General features: G+C 48.4%; 1 protein-coding gene and 1 long non-coding RNA gene across 4 annotated transcripts in view; one reads left to right on the top strand and one right to left on the bottom strand.

The window, feature by feature from the left end:
- Positions 1-247: 247 nt before the first annotated feature.
- Positions 248-14805, bottom strand: HRNR (hornerin). Of its 3 annotated transcripts, none has more exons than XM_055359385.2 (5): positions 13729-13866; positions 10797-12114; positions 4752-10100; positions 3693-4043; positions 936-2993 (listed from the first exon to the last, which is right to left on the bottom strand). In XM_055359385.2, the coding sequence occupies exons 1-5, from the start codon at positions 13864-13866 to the stop codon at positions 1246-1248; spliced, it is 8904 nt and encodes a 2967-aa protein (XP_055215360.2). In that variant the 3' UTR covers positions 936-1245. The 3 variants fall into 3 exon arrangements, with proteins under 3 accessions (NP_001420606.1, XP_055215360.2, XP_055215365.2); XM_055359390.2 differs by having other exon boundaries at positions 936-3071; positions 3771-4043; NM_001433677.1 differs by adding an exon at positions 14755-14805 and having other exon boundaries at positions 248-12114; positions 13729-13890.
- A 2150-nt stretch (positions 14806-16955) lies between these two features.
- LOC115930782 (uncharacterized) overlaps positions 16956-20143 on the top strand; it is a 147874-nt gene continuing 144686 nt past the window's right edge. Inside the window, exon 1 of the long non-coding RNA XR_010129658.1 lies at positions 16956-17139. This is a non-coding gene — a long non-coding RNA (uncharacterized lncRNA). The remainder of the gene's footprint in view (positions 17140-20143) is intronic.

Below are 20143 nucleotides of genomic sequence, written 5' to 3'. Positions count from 1 at the left end.
TGGAGCTGACAGCTCCACATTATTGTGTGTGATTTTGGTGTCATATCAAAAAAATCATTGCCAATACCAGTGTGATGGAATTTTGATCATTTTAAAATGAAGTAGTTTGTCTTATTGAGTTTTAAGAATGCTTTATCTATTCTTCATTGTGAAAAATAGAATATTGGGAAATCGCTGTTTGGGTTGGTTTCTAGGATGACCATCTGTATGTAAGAAGTGAAATGAAGCACAGATGAGAAAAGTCTTAGTATTTAATCAACATTTATTTATTGTCAATTTTAATGCAATCTGGTTGTTTGAATCCAAAGACTTGAAACAAATGTGTTATAGTCAAATTAAGGAACTATGTAGCAGTGACAGATACTCTTCCTTTTCATCTGGGCATGGATGATTTTTTTTAGGTGGAAACGTTATTGAACTACAGTAGTAGGTGGAAAGCATTGTATTTCCATGGAATAACTCCTCAATATATTTCCCAATATTGAGTAGCCTCTTAGAAATAGAGAGCAAGATCTTTCTTGCTGAAAACAAGCTAAAGCCCACATTTGAATGTTTTTTTTTCCCTGAAATGATAAATCCCTGTTCTTTATGAAATAATGCTCTTGCTCACTGGCTTGGGAAAAGACCCTGATGCTACTTTTTATGCCACTGATTAACTTACTGATTAAATATATACCCAAGAAAAGGGACTTGATGGTTTGGATAAGTAAAGACACTACCACTGCTGCATCTTTGCTTTCAGAGCCTTCACCTTCTGCCACAATACCAAAAATTGGGACACACCAAACATGGGACACACTAAAAATTAGGGTACACTAATTGCTGTAAAACAAAGCTTTGTATCTAGGACTGGTAATGCATTTGTAATATTTTGCTTTTAAGAAATGTAAGGTTAGCTTTGGCACCATCTATAATCGAATGATGAGCTCTCAAAAAGACAACTCCAACTAAACCCAAAGCTCTTTAAAAGCTTTTCATTATTCCTCAAAGTTTAACCCTCATTCTAACAAGTTATTCCACTCAGTATTTTCTAACAAAGTAGCACAAATGCCTAACAGTCTTTGGAAGGAACCCCATAACAAGATATATGCTACAGTTATAGGCTCTAAAGAAAGAGACAGAAATGCATTGATTCACTTTTAGAAAGAATTTCATGATGGATTGCTTGTCTTTCATGATGAATTCATAGATGACTTTCCTATTTCTTAAATTGCTACTTGAGTAAATTGCATTTATATTTATTATTCACTGATAAAAGTAGCACCTCTGCTCTTGGACATATTCATAGGGTGAAGTGCTACTAGGAAAACTGAGAAAATATGAGCCAGAACTTCCGCCTTCATGGTTACTTCCTCCTTTGCAATAAGAATACCCATCTTGCCCTGAGCCACTTCCATGCTGACTATAACCAGAGGCCTGTCCTGAGCCAGACCCATGTTGGCCGTAGCTGGAAGACTGCCCTGAACCAGACCTGTGTCGGCCGTGGCTAAGAGACTGGCCAGATCCAGCCCTGTGTTGGCCATAGCCGGAAGACTGACTGGAGCCAGAGCCATGGTGGCCATAGCTGGAAGACTGGCCTGTGCTAGATCCCTCCTGGTCAAAGGTTGATGACTGTCCTGATGTAGAACCATGCTGTCCTTGGCTACAGAAGTGCCCTGAGCCACTACCATGCTGACTGTAGGCAGAGGAATGTCCTGAGCCAGACTCATGTTGACCAAAGACAGAAGAGTGACCCGAGCGAGACTTATATGGGCCACGGCTGGAAGAACGACCGGAGCCAGACCCATGTCGGCCGTAGCTGGGAGACTGCCTTGACCCAGACCCATGCTGGCCGTAGCCTGGAGACTGGCCAGATCCAGAGCCCTGTCGGCCATAGCCAGAAGACTGACTTGAGCCACAGCCATGCTGACCGTGGCTGGAAGACTGACCTGAGCTAGCTCCATGTTGGCCACAGCTCAATGACTGTCCTGATGTAGAACCATGTTGCCCATGGGTAGAGGAATGACCCGAGCTAGATCCGTGTTGACCATAGCCAGAGGACTGTCCTGAGTGAGACTCTTGTTGACCTAAGCCAGAAGAGTGACCTGAGCCAGACTCATATGGGCCACGGCCGGAAGACCGCCCTGAGCCAGACTCATGTGGGCCATAGCTCGAAGACTGCCCAGAACCAGACCCATGTCGGCCACGGCTAGGGCTAGGAGACTGGCCAGATCCAGACCCGTGTTGGCCGTGGCCCGAAGACTGACGGGAGCCAGACCCATGCTGACCATAGCTGGAAGATGAACCTGAGCTAGATCCGTGTCGTTCACCCCTAGATGACTGTCCTGACCTAGAGCCGTGTTGTCCGTAGCTGGAGGAGTGACCTGAGCCAGATCCATGCTGACTGTAACTAGAGGACTGCCCTGAGCTAGACTCGTGGTGACCAAAGCCAGAAGACTCGCCTAAGCCAGAACCATGTTGGCCACTGCTGGAAGACCGACCGGAGCCAGACCCATGTCGGCCATAGCTGGGAGACTGCCTTGACCCAGACCCATGCTGGCCGTGGCCTGGAGACTGGCCAGATCCAGAGCCCTGTTGGCCATAGCCAGAAGACTGACTTGAGCCAGAGCCATGCTGACCGTGGCTGGAAGACTGACCTGAGCTAGCTCCATGTTGGCCACAGCTCGATGACTGTCCTGATGTAGAACCATGTTGCCCATGGGTAGAGGAATGATTCGAGCTAGATCCGTGTTGACCATAGCCAGAGGACTGTCCTGAGCAAGACTCTCGGTGACCTAAGCCAGAAGAGTGACCAGAGCCAGACTCATATGGGCCACAGCTGGAAGACCACCCTGAGCCAGATCCATATGGGCCGTAGCTGGAAGACTGCCCAGAACCAGACCCATGTCGGCCACGGCTAGGGCTAGGAGACTGGCCAGATCCAGACCCATGTTGGCCATGGCCCAAAGACTGACGGGAGCCAGACCCATGCTGACCATAGCTGGAAGGCGAACCTGAGCTAGATCCATGTTGTTCGCTCCTAGATGACTGTCCTGACCTAGAGCCGTGTTGTCCGTAGCCGGAGGAGTGACCTGAGCCAGATCCATGCTGAGTGTAACCAGAGGACTGCCCTGAGCTAGACTTGTGACCAAAGCCAGAAGACTGGCCTGAGCCAGACCCATGTCGGCCACTGCTGGAAGACCGACCGGAGCCAGACCCATGTCGGCCATAGCTGGGAGACTGCCCTGACTCAGACCCACGCTGGCCGTGGCCTGGAGACTGGCCAGATCCAGAGCCGTGTCGGCCGCGGCCCGAAGCGTGACAGGAGGCAGACTCATGCTGACCATAGCTGGAAGATTGACCTGAGCTAGAGCCATGTTGGCCATAGCTTGACGACTGCCCTGACATAGATCCATGTTGTCCCTGGCTAGAGGAGTGACCTGAGCCAGAACTATTCTGACTATAGCCAGAGGACTGTCCTGAGCCAGACTCGTGTTGCCCAAAGCCAGAAGCTTGGCCTGAGCCAGACTCATAATGCCCACGGCTGGAAGAACAACTTGAGCCAGACCTGTGTTGGCCATGGCTGGAGGAGTGCCCAGAACCGGACCCATGTCGGCCGCGGCTAGGAGACTGGCCAGATCCAGACCCTTGTCGGCCGTGGCCTGAAGACTGACGGGAGCCAGACCCATGCTGACCATAGCTGGAAGGCGAACCTGAGCTAGATCTGTGTCGTTCGCCCCTAGATGACTGTCCTGACCTAGAACCATGTTGTCCATAGCCGGAGGAGTGACCTGAGCCAGATCCATGCTGACTGTAACCAGAGGACTGGCCTGAGCCAGACTCGTGGTGACCAAAGCCAGAAGACTGGCCTGAGCCAGACCCATGTGGGCCATTGCTGGAAGAGCAACCGGAGCCAGACCCATGTTGGCCATAGCTGGAAGAGTGCTCGGAACTGGACCCATGTCGGCCGCGACTAGGAGACTGGCCAGATCCAGAGCCCTGTTGGCCATAGCCAGAAGACTGACTTGAGCCAGAGCCATGCTGACCATGGCTGGAAGACTGACCTGAGCTAGCTCCATGTTGGCCACAGCTTGATGACTGTCCTGATGTAGAACCATGTTGCCCATGGGTAGAGGAATGACCCGAGCTAGATCCGTGTTGACCATAGCCAGAGGACTGTCCTGAGCGAGACTCTCGGTGACCTAAGCCAGAAGAGTGACCTGAGCCAGACTCATATGGGCCACGGCTGGAAGACCGCCCTGAGCCAGACCCATGTGGGCCATAGCTGGAAGATTGCCCAGAACCAGACCCATGTCTGCCATGGCTAGGGCTAGGAGACTGGCCAGATCCAGACCCTTGTTGGCCATGGCCCGAAGACTGACAGGAGCCAGACCCATGCTGACCATAGCAGGAAGACGAACCTGAGCTAGATCCGTGTCGTTCACCCCTAGATGACTGTCCTGACCTAGAGCCGTGTTGTCCGTAGCTGGAGGAGTGACCTGAGCCAGATCCATGCTGAGTGTAACCAGAGGACTGCCGTGAGCTAGACTCGTGGTGACCAAAGCCAGAAGACTGTCCTGAGCCAGACCCATGTGGGCCATTGCTGGAAGACTGACCGGAGCCAGACCCATGTCGGCCGTAGCTGGGAGACTGCCCTGACCCAGACCCATGCTGGCCATGGCCTGGAGACTGGCCAGATCCAGAGCCGTGTCGTCCACGGCCCAAAGCATGATGGGAGGCAGACTCATGCTGACCATAGCTGGAAGATTGACCTGAGCTAGAGCCATGTTGGCCGGAGCTTGATGACTGCCCTGATGTAGATCCATGTCGTCCCTGGCTAGAGAAGTGACCTGAGCCAGAACCATGCTGACTATAGCCCTGTCCTGAGCCAGACTCGTGTTGCCCAAAGCCAGAAGCCTGGCCTGAGCCAGACTCATAATGGCCACGGCTGGAAGAACAACTTGAGCCTGACCCGTGTTGGCCGTGGCTGGAGGAGTGCCCTGAACCAGACCCGTGTCGGACACGGCTAGGAGAGTGGCCAGATCCAGACCCTTGTTGGCCGTGGCCCGAAGATTGATGGGAGCCTGAAGCATGCTGACCATAGCTGGAAGACAAACCTGAGCTAGATCTGTGTTGTTCGCCCCTAGATGACTGTCCTGACCTAGAGCCGTGTTGTCCGTAGCCAGAAGAGTGACCTGAGCCAGATCCATGCTGACTGTAACCAGAGGACTGCCCTGAGCTAGACTCGTGGTGACCAAAGCCAGAAGACTCGCCTAAGCCAGACCCATGTTGGCCACTGCTGGAAGACCGACCGGAGCCAGACCCATGTCGGCCGTAGCTGGGAGACTGCCTTGACCCAGACCCATGCTGGCCGTGGCCTGGAGACTGGCCAGATCCAGAGCCCTGTCGGCCATAGCCAGAAGACTGACTTGAGCCAGAGCCATGCTGACCGTGGCTGGAAGACTGACCTGAGCTAGCTCCATGTTGGCCACAGCTCGATGACTGTCCTGATGTAGAACCATGTTGCCCATGGGTAGAGGAATGACCCGAGCTAGATCCGTGTTGACCATAGCCAGAGGACTGTCCTGAGCAAGACTCTCGGTGACCTAAGCCAGAAGAGTGACCGGAGCCAGACTCATATGGGCCACGGCCGGAAGACCACCCTGAGCCAGACCCATATGGGCCGTAGCTGGAAGACTGCCCAGAACCAGACCCATGTCGGCCACGGCTAGGGCTAGGAGACTGGCCAGACCCAGACCCATGTTGGCCGTGGCCCAAAGACTGACGGGAGCCAGACCCATGCTGACCATAGCTGGAAGATGAACCTGAGCTAGATCCATGTTGTTCGCTCCTAGATGACTGTCCTGACCTAGAGCCGTGTTGTCCGTAGCTGGAGGAGTGACCTGAGCCAGATCCATGCTGAGTGTAACCAGAGGACTGCCCTGAGCTAGATTTGTGACCAGAGCCAGAAGACTGGCCTGAGCCAGACCCATGTCGGCCACTGCTGGAAGACCGACCGGAGCCAGACCCATGTCGGCCATAGCTGGGAGACTGCCCTGACTCAGACCCACGCTGGCCGTGGCCTGGAGACTGGCCAGATCCAGAGCCGTGTCGGCCACGGCCCGAAGCGTGACAGGAGGCAGACTCATGCTGACCATAGCTGGAAGATTGACCTGAGCTAGAGCCATGTTGGCCATAGCTTGACGACTGCCCTGACATAGATCCATGTTGTCCCTGGCTAGAGGAGTGACCTGAGCCAGAACTATTCTGACTATAGCCAGAGGACTGTCCTGAGCCAGACTCGTGTTGCCCAAAGCCAGAAGCTTGGCCTGAGCCAGACTCATAATGCCCACGGCTGGAAGAACAACTTGAGCCAGACCTGTGTTGGCCGTGGCTGGAGGAGTGCCCAGAACCGGACCCATGTCGGCCACGGCTAGGAGACTGGCCAGATCCAGACCCTTGTCGGCCGTGGCCTGAAGACTGACGGGAGCCAGACCCATGCTGACCATAGCTGGAAGGCGAACCTGAGCTAGATCTGTGTCGTTCGCCCCTAGATGACTGTCCTGACCTAGAACCATGTTGTCCATAGCCGGAGGAGTGACCTGAGCCAGATCCATGCTGACTGTAACCAGAGGACTGGCCTGAGCCAGACTCGTGGTGACCAAAGCCAGAAGACTGGCCTGAGCCAGACCCATGTGGGCCATTGCTGGAAGAGCAACCGGAGCCAGACCCATGTTGGCCATAGCTGGAAGAGTGCTCGGAACTGGACCCATGTCGGCCGCGACTAGGAGACTGGCCAGATCCAGAGCCCTGTTGGCCATAGCCAGAAGACTGACTTGAGCCAGAGCCATGCTGACCATGGCTGGAAGACTGACCTGAGCTAGCTCCATGTTGGCCACAGCTTGATGACTGTCCTGATGTAGAACCATGTTGCCCATGGGTAGAGGAATGACCCGAGCTAGATCCGTGTTGACCATAGCCAGAGGACTGTCCTGAGCGAGACTCTCGGTGACCTAAGCCAGAAGAGTGACCTGAGCCAGACTCATATGGGCCACGGCTGGAAGACCGCCCTGAGCCAGACCCATGTGGGCCATAGCTGGAAGATTGCCCAGAACCAGACCCATGTCTGCCATGGCTAGGGCTAGGAGACTGGCCAGATCCAGACCCTTGTCGGCCATGGCCCGAAGACTGACAGGAGCCAGACCCATGCTGACCATAGCAGGAAGACGAACCTGAGCTAGATCCGTGTCGTTCACCCCTAGATGACTGTCCTGACCTAGAGCCGTGTTGTCCGTAGCTGGAGGAGTGACCTGAGCCAGATCCATGCTGAGTGTAACCAGAGGACTGCCGTGAGCTAGACTCGTGGTGACCAAAGCCAGAAGACTGTCCTGAGCCAGACCCATGTGGGCCATTGCTGGAAGACTGACCGGAGCCAGACCCATGTCGGCCGTAGCTGGGAGACTGCCCTGACCCAGACCCATGCTGGCCATGGCCTGGAGACTGGCCAGATCCAGAGCCGTGTCGGCCACGGCCCAAAGCATGATGGGAGGCAGACTCATGCTGACCATAGCTGGAAGATTGACCTGAGCTAGAGCCATGTTGGCCGGAGCTTGATGACTGCCCTGATGTAGATCCATGTCGTCCCTGGCTAGAGAAGTGACCTGAGCCAGAACCATGCTGACTATAGCCCTGTCCTGAGCCAGACTCGTGTTGCCCAAAGCCAGAAGCCTGGCCTGAGCCAGACTCATAATGGCCACGGCTGGAAGAACAACTTGAGCCTGACCCGTGTTGGCCGTGGCTGGAGGAGTGCCCTGAACCAGACCCGTGTCGGACACGGCTAGGAGAGTGGCCAGATCCAGACCCTTGTTGGCCGTGGCCCGAAGATTGATGGGAGCCTGAAGCATGCTGACCATAGCTGGAAGACAAACCTGAGCTAGATCTGTGTTGTTCGCCCCTAGATGACTGTCCTGACCTAGAGCCGTGTTGTCCGTAGCCAGAAGAATGACCTGAGCCAGATCCATGCTGACTGTAACCAGAGGACTGCCCTGAGCTAGACTCGTGGTGACCAAAGCCAGAAGACTCGCCTAAGCCAGACCCATGTTGGCCACTGCTGGAAGACCGACCGGAGCCAGACCCATGTCGGCCGTAGCTGGGAGACTGCCTTGACCCAGACCCATGCTGGCCGTGGCCTGGAGACTGGCCAGATCCAGAGCCCTGTCGGCCATAGCCAGAAGACTGACTTGAGCCAGAGCCATGCTGACCGTGGCTGGAAGACTGACCTGAGCTAGCTCCATGTTGGCCACAGCTCGATGACTGTCCTGATGTAGAACCATGTTGCCCATGGGTAGAGGAATGACCCGAGCTAGATCCGTGTTGACCATAGCCAGAGGACTGTCCTGAGCAAGACTCTCGGTGACCTAAGCCAGAAGAGTGACCGGAGCCAGACTCATATGGGCCACGGCCGGAAGACCACCCTGAGCCAGACCCATATGGGCCGTAGCTGGAAGACTGCCCAGAACCAGACCCATGTCGGCCACGGCTAGGGCTAGGAGACTGGCCAGACCCAGACCCATGTTGGCCGTGGCCCAAAGACTGACGGGAGCCAGACCCATGCTGACCATAGCTGGAAGACGAACCTGAGCTAGATCCATGTTGTTCGCTCCTAGATGACTGTCCTGACCTAGAGCCGTGTTGTCCGTAGCTGGAGGAGTGACCTGAGCCAGATCCATGCTGAGTGTAACCAGAGGACTGCCCTGAGCTAGACTTGTGACCAAAGCCAGAAGACTGGCCTGAGCCAGACCCATGTCGGCCACTGCTGGAAGACCGACCGGAGCCAGACCCATGTCGGCCATAGCTGGGAGACTGCCCTGACTCAGACCCACGCTGGCCGTGGCCTGGAGACTGGCCAGATCCAGAGCCGTGTCGGCCACGGCCCGAAGCGTGACAGGAGGCAGACTCATGCTGACCATAGCTGGAAGATTGACCTGAGCTAGAGCCATGTTGGCCATAGCTTGACGACTGCCCTGACATAGATCCATGTTGTTCCTGGCTAGAGGAGTGACCTGAGCCAGAACTATTCTGACTATAGCCAGAGGACTGTCCTGAGCCAGACTCGTGCTGCCCAAAGCCAGAAGCTTGGCCTGAGCCAGACTCATAATGCCCACGGCTGGAAGAACAACTTGAGCCAGACCTGTGTTGGCCGTGGCTGGAGGAGTGCCCGGAACCGGACCCACGTCGGCCGCGGCTAGGAGACTGGCCAGATCCAGACCCTTGTCGGCCGTGGCCTGAAGACTGACGGGAGCCAAACCCATGCTGACCATAGCTGGAAGGCGAACCTGAGCTAGATCTGTGTCGTTCGCCCCTAGATGACTGTCCTGACCTAGAGCCGTGTTGTCCATAGCCGGAGGAGTGACCTGAGCCAGATCCATGCTGACTGTAACCAGAGGACTGGCCTGAGCCAGACTCGTGGTGACCAAAGCCAGAAGACTGGCCTGAGCCAGACCCATGTGGGCCATTGCTGGAAGACCAACTGGAGCCAGACCCATGTTGGCCATAGCTGGAAGAGTGCTCGGAACCGGACCCATGTTGGCCGCGACTAGGAGACTGGCCAGATCCAGAGCCCTGTTGGCCATAGCCAGAAGACTGACTTGAGCCAGAGCCATGCTGACCGTGGCTGGAAGACTGACCTGAGCTAGCTCCATGTTGGCCACATCTCGATGACTGTCCTGATGTAGAACCATGTTGCCCATGGGTAGAGGAATGACCCGAGCTAGATCCGTGTTGACCGTAGCCAGAGGACTGTCCTGAGCGAGACTCTTGTTGACCTAAGCCAGAAGAGTGACCGGAGCCAGACTCATATGGGCCACGGCTGGAAGACCGCCCTGAGCCAGACCCATGTGGGCCATAGCTGGAAGACTGCCCAGAACCAGACCCATGTCTGCCATGGCTAGGGCTAGGAGACTGGCCAGATCCAGACCCTTGTCGGCCATGGCCCGAAGACTGACAGGAGCCAGACCCATGCTGACCATAGCGGGAAGACGAACCTGAGCTATATCCGTGTCGTTCGCCCCTAGATGACTGTCCTGACCTAGAGCCGTGTTGTCCGTAGCTGGAGGAGTGACCTGAGCCAGATCCATGCTGAGTGTAACCAGAGGACTGCCGTGAGCTAGACTCGTGGTGACCAAAGCCAGAAGACTGTCCTGAGCCAGACCCATGTGGGCCATTGCTGGAAGACTGACCGGAGCCAGACCCATGTCGGCCGTAGCTGGGAGACTGCCCTGACCCAGACCCATGCTGGCCATGGCCTGGAGACTGGCCAGATCCAGAGCCGTGTCGGCCACGGCCCAAAGCGTGATGGGAGGCAGACTCATGCTGACCATAGCTGGAAGATTGACCTGAGCTAGAGCCATGTTGGCCGGAGCTTGATGACTGCCCTGATGTAGATCCATGTCGTCCCTGGCTAGAGAAGTGACCTGAGCCAGAACCATGCTGACTATAGCCCTGTCCTGAGCCAGACTCGTGTTGCCCAAAGCCAGAAGCCTGGCCTGAGCCAGACTCATAATGGCCACGGCTGGAAGAACAACTTGAGCCTGACCTGTGTTGGCCGTGGCTGGAGGAGTGCCCGGAACCGGACCCATGTCGGCCGCGGCTAGGAGACTGGCCAGATCCAGACCCTTGTCGGCCGTGGCCTGAAGACTGACGGGAGCCAGACCCATGCTGACCATAGCTGGAAGGCGAACCTGAGCTAGATCTGTGTCGTTCGCCCCTAGATGACTGTCCTGACCTACAGCCCTGTTGTCCGTGGCCGGAGGAGTGACCTGAGTCAGATCCATGTTGAGTGTAACCAGAAGAATGCCCTGAGCTAGACTCGTGGTGACCAAGGCCAGAAGAGTAGCCTGAACCAGACACATATGGGCCACTGCTGGAAGATCGACCGAAGCCAGACCCATGTTGGCCGTAGCTGGGAGACTGCCCTGACCCAGACCCATGCTGGCCGTGGCCTGGAGACTGGCCAGATCCAGAGCTGTGTTGGCCGCGACCTGAAGAGTGATGGGACGCAGACTCATGCTGACCATAGCTGGAAGTCTGATGTGAGCTAGAGCCATGTTGGCCGGAGCTTGATGCCTGCCCTGACATAGATCCATGTTGTCCCTGGCTAGAGGAGTCACCTGAGCCAAAACCATGCTGACTATAACCAGAGGACTGTCCTGAGCCAGACTCGTGTTGCCCAAAGCCAGAAGTCTGGCCTGAGCCAGACTCATAATGGCCACGGCCGGAAGAACAACTTGAGCCAGACCCGTGTTGGCCGTGGCTGGAGGAGTGCCCCGAACCGGACCCATGTCGGATGTGGCTAGGAGACTGGCCAGGTCCAGACCCTTGTCGGCCATGGGCCGAAGACTGATGGGAACCAGACCCATGCTGACCATAGCTGGAAGACGAACCTGAGCTAGATCTGTGTCGTTCACCCCTAGATGACTGTCCTGACCTAGAGCCGTGTTGTCCGTAGCTGGAGGAGTGACCTGAGCCAGATCCATGCTGACTGTAACCAGAGGACTGGCCTGAGCCAGACTCGTGGTGACCAAAGCCAGAAGACTGGCCTGAGCCAGACCCATGTGGGCCATTGCTGGAAGATTGTCCGGAGCCAGTGCCATGTTGGCCATAGTTGGGAGACTGCCCTGACCCAGACCCACATTGGCTGTGGCCCGAAGACTGATGGGAGTCGGAGTTTTTCTCACCATAGCTGGAAGACTGACCTGAGCAGGAGTTATGTTGGCCAGAAAAGTCTCTTTGAAAACTCAGTCTTCTGGATATGGATTCAGTCCCAGGTTTAAGACTTCCTCTGACGTTTCTGGAATAGGAATCATTCTCTCCTGCACTCCAACTTGAATGACTAAAAGAGGATTCTTGCCATTTGTTCTCCTCTTTTTCAGTTTCTTCTTGTTCCTCTTGGTGCTGGTGAGTGTCATCTCTCAGCTTTGACCCTGAAGCTTGGCAGTAATCTTTGCCAATGATTTTATTACGAGCCTGAACCAGCTTGAATATCATCAGAAGATACTCAGTAAAATCCACTTTCTTGTTATGGTCTTGATCCAGACTTTGCAAGATGATATCCACAGTATCTGGATCGTTTGGATTCTGTATAAGAGAAAGGTACAAAGAGTAGCTCTGTTAGTATGGACAATACATCTGGCTAACGAACTGAAGGAAAGATGTGAAAATGTAAATGTTTGGGTTATTTATATGGAACTCATTCACACAGTCCTTTAGGCTGCATTTCTGTATCCTGAGCAGAAAGAGAAAAAGGAATATGGAATGAATAATGTGGTGGGAAACAGCTAGAATAGGATGCAACTGGAAGATGAAAGGAAACAAGAGGGCTGATTATTTTTGGTAAAGAATGGGTCAAATATGAATGATTAGCTAATTTATAAGTAATATGTTTTTATACCTACATTAATTATATCAACTTTATCCAATTAAATTAACTAGCTACTTAATTTACTCACTGAACAAAGATTTATTATTTTACTAGTTGCCTACCATTATGTCATATCAGAGTATAAAGAAGTGAACAAGTTTGCTTCCTGAAAAAAAATGGAATTTAAAGTTTAGTTGGTCAGATATACAAACTTAAAATTATAATTTATTGTGATAAGTTTTCTACAAGAGTACATCAGAGAGGAACCATTGGGGGTCCTAGAAAGGTTAATGAGAGGAAATGATGCCTTTTGAAGGATGGATTAGAATTAGCCAAATGAAGAAGTAGGAAGAGAAAGAGAAGGGGAAAAGATTGTTCTAGGCAGAGGGAATTATATGAACAAAGGGCTAGAGGTGAGAGAAGTTATGGAGCATTCAAGGAACTTAAGGAAATTCAGGATTGCTAGATTTAGAGTTTGAAGAGTCAAGAAATGTGGATAGAGAGACAAATAGGGACTAGATTATGACTTTTATGTTAAGGAACTTTGTACTTCATTTTAAGAGCGATTGGGAACTATTGAAGGATTTTTAGCTGAGGAGTGAAATGATTATATTTGCATCTAATGCTGAGAGTAGAAGTAGTAGGTGGCCTGAACCGGGGGACTAATAATAGTGAAGAAGAGAAATGGGTTGTTTTGAGAGATTATTGACGAGTTAGATGGAGGTTAGAAGGTAGTGGTGTCTGCTGAGAGAGAGAAAATAAAAAATGACACCAGGTTTTTGCTGTGGGCAAAAAGATGAAGGAAAAAGGTTAGTGGGAAAGATTATGAGATTCATAGCTGACACACTGAATATCTGACATCTGATATCTGAATATCATATCTGAAATCCACAGAAATCCAAATTTAAGGAATTGAAACTCAGGAGTCTGATATAAGGTCCCAAATATCTAAGTTATCAAATCTAGACCTGACAGTTTTAAGGTGGTGGACCCATTTTTGTGATTCAGGAGTAAATGCTAATTTCCTGAACTCAGAAATCTACTTCACAGTTTTTCTGAGGACTGTCTGGGTTTGTAGGAATTAGTCACTTAGATAGGACATTATTTAACCTGTGGGTTTTGTTTGTTGTTTAGTAGGGTCACTTCCGTTAGTTATGCTATGGAAACCATCACGGATCAGCTTTTGACCTTATCTGAAACTTTTACCAAGCCCTGTTCTCTCTCACCAAGTAGGGAGAATCCTCCAGGATGTTTGACGTATGTGACAAGAAGGTGGAAAGGGATAAAGAAGAAAATTGCTGCATAACTCCATCCTGGCGTGGAGTTCTTACCTTCAGAATTTGATGAAACTCATTTTCCAGAAGTTCTTTCAGCTCTGCCTTGTTCAACGTATCATACTCCCCGTGCTGGGTGGCATATTGGTAGAAAACATCGATGACAGTGATGACGCCTTGTAGGAGTTTAGGCATTTTTTTTTTGCAAGTTTGAGTAACCTAAAGGGAGGAAAAAGAGAGACCAACCCCTTACTATTCTTATTTCTTGTTTAAACATATAAATAGTTCTAATTATTTTTAATAATTGTTCAGAATTAGTCAGTCATGATTAAATTCATTCTGTTGTAATCAAGAACCAATTCAGAGTTGAATGACTTGTTCAAGCCATGTAGCAAGAGAGTGATGAAATTAGGAATATAAGCCGTAGGTCTTATTTCCATTCCTGAATGAATGTAGGAAAAATGACTTTCTGTTTTTGGCTTCCTGCCATTACCAGGGATAATATTAGCTTTGTTCTGGAGCTGTAGAAGTCCTGAGTGTTCCACTTCATCTGCTTCCTCTTTCTAGGTTTGAAGCATACTGTGGGCACAGGTCCATCATCTACATGACATGCCTTACTCAACCTAAGGAGCATCAATGGCTGAACTGAACTCTCAAGACTTCTAGGTCAGAGAAAATAGACAATGTGAGCAAAGCCAACGAGCCTAGGTGATATGAAGCTAAGGGTAACTGCTATTAGATCCAGCTTCTGTTCTCATTCTCCAAGCAGGAAGTGACCCTCAGACCTTATTACACAATAGAGAGGAAAAGCTCAGTTGTAAAGAAGGCAACCTGCCTGTGGATAATTAGAACCCCATGATATCCATGTTATGAGGGAAGCGACCTCAAAGAAAGGAGATAATATACATAGTCCTAGTCTTTGTTTCATTTTTCTTTTCAGTAAATTTAAACTTATACCAAAGTTCCCCAGAGTATACTAAAAAGAAGCCTTGTATCTAGTGCCTCTTTGCCTTAGAACACATCCTGGACTTTCATAATTTATAGCCCTAAGTACCCTTGAGCGGAGTTGAACTGCTCACTTACCTAGCTCACCAGAGGAACAAGTAGGGTAGAGACAGAAGCAGCTTGCAGGGTGCTGCGAGTTGGGCAGAGTGACATTTTTATAGAGGGAATAATGGTCCATCTTAGGGAGGAGTTGCTAATTTTGAGATGTCCTAATTTACTCCTAAACAAGCCCATCTCCACCTCTATCTCCACCTCCCAGGTGTTTACCTTCTTTCTCACTTCCTTACAGGTTCACCTAAGATTGCATTAGCAGTTCCCAAATCTGGGCTACTCTCAGCCCCACCTGCCAAAGTGTCAGGACACTTTGCAGAAAGGCCTGTTTTTGTATTCATCAAACTATCTAGCACAATATATTGACAACAAATTGTGTGGATTTTAATAGAAGTTGAATGGAGTGTGTGCAGGGACATCATGGCCCAGATGTCAAAGAATCATGGAAATTGATGATTAAAAGGACTGTAAAGATCATCTAGTCAAACTCTCCCATTCTAAGCTAAATTTTCTTAAATGGTATTCCAGCCAAAGTGTCATCTTTGGTATTGTTATTACCTTTTGAAATGGATAATGGCTCCAGGCCATCCTTTTATCTCATTAAGTACCTCAATTTGCCAGACCCCTTATTGGCCATTCATCACCATAGCTTTCATTTCAAACAGCATATAACCTTAGGAAGAAATGCATGCTTGTTAGCATGGTATCCATGGTTCCTCACGATCTGGGCTGTGGCTTTTTTCCAGCTCCATTTCTCCCCTCCATATTTCTCTTTGTACTCCAACAGTAATTAACTAGTAATATTTCAAACTTCCTCAATATACCATGGGATATGTTATTTCATACTTTTTCTTAGAATGTCTTTCCTCGTTGTCTGCCTAGTGAACTAATTATTCTTCAAAATCCAATTTAGGCTTCCCATAGAAAACCTTTCCTGAATTACTCAAGAGGGAGTTGTAATTGTGTACCTTATTCATATTTATTGTTGTATCAATCATACTATATTGTAATCTTTAAAAATTGTTTTACTATGCAATTATTGTTTAATATAAAAATTAGAAAATATTGATAAGCAAATAAGATAAAATCAAAATACCTTTAAAGCCATTAGCCAAAAATAACTACTGTTAGTTATTTGTTGTATATCCTTGCCTTTCACAAACACACACATTCACACACAGACACACACATTTGTCTGTGGGCTTATTTCATTTCTAGGCTATGAGCTCCTTGAGAATAAGGAATGGACATTATTTATCCTTATGTCATTTGGAGACCTAGTATACTGCTTGTCACATAACGGTCTCCAATAAATGTCAGTTTGAATTCATTTGAAAGAGAAGCAAGGATCAAGACTAAAGTCCTCTGCATTGGCCAACTTCCATCTTTTCACAGGAAGACTAGGGTCTGCCCTCTCTCTTGCCATCTTTGCCTCAGAGGACATGATTTTACCTGAATATAAACGGAATCTTAGCATTGAGAATCAATGAGTGGCTTTCTGCTTTTTTCTGAGGCCCTCGCTCTGCATTTCTTCCATTGTGAACATATAACACAAATTTCACTGAAGGTGTGTGAAGTTACATGGACTTAAAACTTGTGCAATATGGTCATCAGGATTTGAGAAGGTGTGGTAGCAACTGTTGGCAAGTGATAAATTACATGATTCCAAATTCAACTATTGTTAGGCTATGTGTTTTCTTTTAAGAATTGCCCAGAGGGCTGCAGAGTCAGTATCCATTCTGTAGCCGTGTTTCCTCTGGACATCTGATTGGGACAGGTTTTCATGCTTCATCAGAACAATGACTTTTTAAAGGTGTGTCTGAGACTGTGGGAGTAAAGGGGGGTGGAATTTGCTGAGTGAAGACCGATTTCCTGCAGGAACCAGCTGTTGTCACGAAGGGAGGAGAGGGTTGTGAGAGAAGACTATTCCAGGTGAACGTGCTCTTGGGGCTAGTGTTCTCCTGAAATAGGGGCCAGCAAACTTTTTTTTTTTGTAAAGGGCCAGATGGTACAAAATATTATCTCTGCAGGACACATAATTTTTGTTGCAACTACTCAACTCTGCTGTTGTAGCATAAAAGCAGCCATAGATGATATGTAAACAAATGAGCATGGCTATGTTTCAGTAAAACTTATTTATCAATACTGATCTTTGAATGTCATATAATTTCACATATCATATATTTTTTCAACCACTTACAAATGTAGAAAACCTTTTTATCCTGTAGGCTACACAAAAATGGATGACAAGCTAGCTATGAACTGCAGGCTGTAGTTTACCACTCTTTGCTCCTCTTCTGTATTTGCTTTTCAGGAAGATTCTCTGGGAGAGGAGGATCTGAGAGAAAAGAAGGGCTGGAAAGTGTGGGACATCAGAACCACTAACTCTTGCATGAGAGAACAAGAGTGAAGGTGAATTTGTAAATATCAGCATGTGTGGGATGGTGGGGAAAGGGAACAGAACAAGGGACCTTTGGCTGCTCATAAAAGGGAGATAAATTTTGATTTGATGTAAGGGAGAAATATTTAATATTTGCATTGACTGAAAATGCAGTGAGCTCTTTATGAAGTAACTGAATTTATTGTCAAGTATCATATGAATAGTTTTTTACTATTAAAGAAAAAATTAATTCTTTCATTACGTTGTTTTCTGGATATGCTCACCAACTAGAATTTTGTTGGGCTTTTTTTCCTCATTTGTATCATGAAAATAAGAAGCATATTACATATGCGTCTTGGTCTCTTCTCTCCCCATTGAGAATTACTTATTAAGAGTAGGACTAGATTATCACAAAAGTCACTTTCAAAACAGTTTCATGTTTTTTTTAGAGTGTGTGCTCCATAGTAACAGAGTTGGACATGAAGATTCCTCCATCATAGGTTTGGTTAGTGGTTTTTCCACTTGGAGATGATAGGTTTCAGGAGAAAAGCTTTTCTATGGTATGTGCCATGTTTTAGGTTTTTGAGTGCCTTTCTCTGTGTGTTGGCAGAAGAATGAAAATTACATTCCTTTTTATGACAAGCACAGTACTTTGTGTGTGGGTGTACATTGTTTCATTAATTCTTACAACAACCCTGTTATCTAGATATTATATTTCCATTTTGCAGATGAGAAAACTGAGGCTCAGATGAAATCTGTAACTTGTTTCAAGTCACTTAGCTGTTAAGTGGAGAAGACAGAATTCAAATTCAAATCTGTTTTTTCCTAGGAATAGTCAGCAAGTAGGGAAATATTCATGTCTTGGTAAAGGAAGGGTTTTGGAAACAGTTCTTCAGGAATGGAGTGTTTCACCTAGGAAAAACAAACAAAACGAGCAAGGATAAACAGTGAAGTTCCAGTACCATCTGTGTGCACTCACTTTTTTCTGCCTGTCTGGAAGGCAGAGTAAAGTGCCTATTGCACCATCTGCTGGGTCATAGGGAAATTCGAAAGCAGATCTTTTCTTCATTGCCTTTTCTGCCCTTTTTCCTTACAGAAATTATTTCATGGAATTTCTATAGTTCTTTGTAGCCTAGTCTCTATAAATGAGGAGACTATGTAAAAAATAGGGGTATGTATATAAGAGAAGGTTGATGGTCATGATTTTGGGTAAATGGAATCAAAAGAAGTTAGCTATAATATGAAACTGGTTAAATAGTGCTTCCTTCTATATCCTCTTTTGAGTCCTTTTTACTGTTATCTCAAAAAATAAAAAATGGATTGGATATAATTTTACAGCTTAGTATATATTCCCTGGGGATGAGACAGGCATGGTGACATATCTTTCAGCTTCAGACCCACACCCTGGAATATATTCTGCTTCAGTACTGGTCTGCCTATTGAGTTGTTTCTTTCTCCCTTAATATCCTCCATTTTCTCTTCCGAGAACTCCAAAATGCTCCAAATGCTGGGAATCCAGAGCTCATTCATACATGTATCCTTTTATTTATTCTGTCAGTATCTTTCTCTAATATATATATATATAAAAGAGAAAAAATACATATATAGTTTTTTTTTTTGGGTCTCACTGTTGCCCAGGCTAAAGTGCAGTGGTGCAACCATGGCTCACTGCAGCTTCCAACTCCAGGGCCCAAGTGATCCTCCCACTTTAGCTTCCCGAGTAGCTGAGATTATAGGTGTATGCCACTGCATCTGTCTAATTTTTACATTTTTTGTCGAGATGAGGTCTCACTGTGTTACTTAGGCTGTGTATTCTTATCTTGATGTTTGATGCTCTTACTGGCTTGGTATTCATAGTCTCTATCCCTTAGTTCCTACTACCTGAAACATTCAGCATGCAGACCTGGTCCATTAAAGTGGACAAATGGAGAAGAGTGACTGGAAGCGATTCTCACGAACATTTCAAGTGTTAGAAATGGTACCAAAAAAAAAAAAAAAAAAAAGCTGAGATATAAGGACCTTGATTGTTGGAAATCAAATCCAGAACATTTGCCTTTCGATGTGCATGCATGCGTGCGTGCGTGCGTGCGTGTGTGGCAGGGGATAGTGGTGGGATAGCAGATACAGAAGGGAGAGTGAGGCATTGTAGTATGAATGTAATGAGTAGCAAACTGATCAGACCTCTGTTTCCTTTCTGGCCTCATCTTTCACCACTCTCTCCCTTGTGGTACCCTGCTGAAGCCATATTAGCTTCCTTGCTATTCTCCAAAACCTCCAGGCATCCTTCTTTTTAAAAGAATTTTTGCCAGAAATGCTCTTCCCCTAAATGTCCATTTGGCTATATCACTTATCTCCTTCAAGTCTCTGCTCAAATACCACCTTCTCAATAAAGCCTACCCTGACCCTTCTATTTGATATATACTTCTAACATACCATATGGTTGGCTTATTTACTAGGTAAGGTTTTGAGCAGAGGAGTGGCATGATCTGACTCACTGCTATGTTGATACTAGACTGAGAGGTGAGATAGAATAAGGAAGATGAGTCAGAAGACAGATGAAGGAACGGAAGTAATCAAGGCTTCTGACTTGGATGGCAGTATGTATGGTGGTAACATTCACGAAGAACAGCAATACATTTTTTGCATTTTTAGTAGAGATGGGATTTCACCATGTTGGCCAGGTTAGCTGGGCGTGGTGGCATGCTCCTGTAATCCCAGCTACTCAGGAGGCTGAGGTGGGAGAATTGCTTGAACCTGGGCGGCGGAGGCTGCAGTGAGCTGAGATTTTGCCACTGCACTCCAGCCTGGGCAATAGAGCAAGACCCCATCTCAAAGTAAATAAATAAATAAAAAGCAAAGCAATAAATGAGAAAGAGAACGTATGAGATGAGGGGAAATGATGAATTATTATCATCTAATTTATTTCTATCATCCATTTCCATCTCTTAATAACTGAACTCCTTAAAAGAGCAGTCAGCACTCCTTGTCTCTGACTCCCGTAACTTTCACTTACTCTTCAACACTTTATAGGTTGAT

This window comes from Gorilla gorilla, chromosome 1 (genome assembly GCF_029281585.2).
Source record: "Gorilla gorilla gorilla isolate KB3781 chromosome 1, NHGRI_mGorGor1-v2.1_pri, whole genome shotgun sequence".
Lineage (NCBI taxonomy): Eukaryota > Metazoa > Chordata > Mammalia > Primates > Hominidae > Gorilla > Gorilla gorilla.
The sequence above is the reverse complement of the archived record's forward strand: the minus strand, read 5'-3'. Positions and strand labels throughout refer to the sequence as shown.

Bases quoted from the DNA above. Each gene is read 5' to 3' on its own strand.
- HRNR (NM_001433677.1), bottom strand. From the start codon at position 13,866: ATGCCTAAACTCCTACAAGGCGTCATCACTGTCATCGATGTTTTCTAC. The intron at 12,115-13,728 runs GTAAGAACTCCA...TCTCTTATACAG, and splicing joins AGTTTCATCAAATTCTGAAG to AATCCAAACGATCCAGATAC.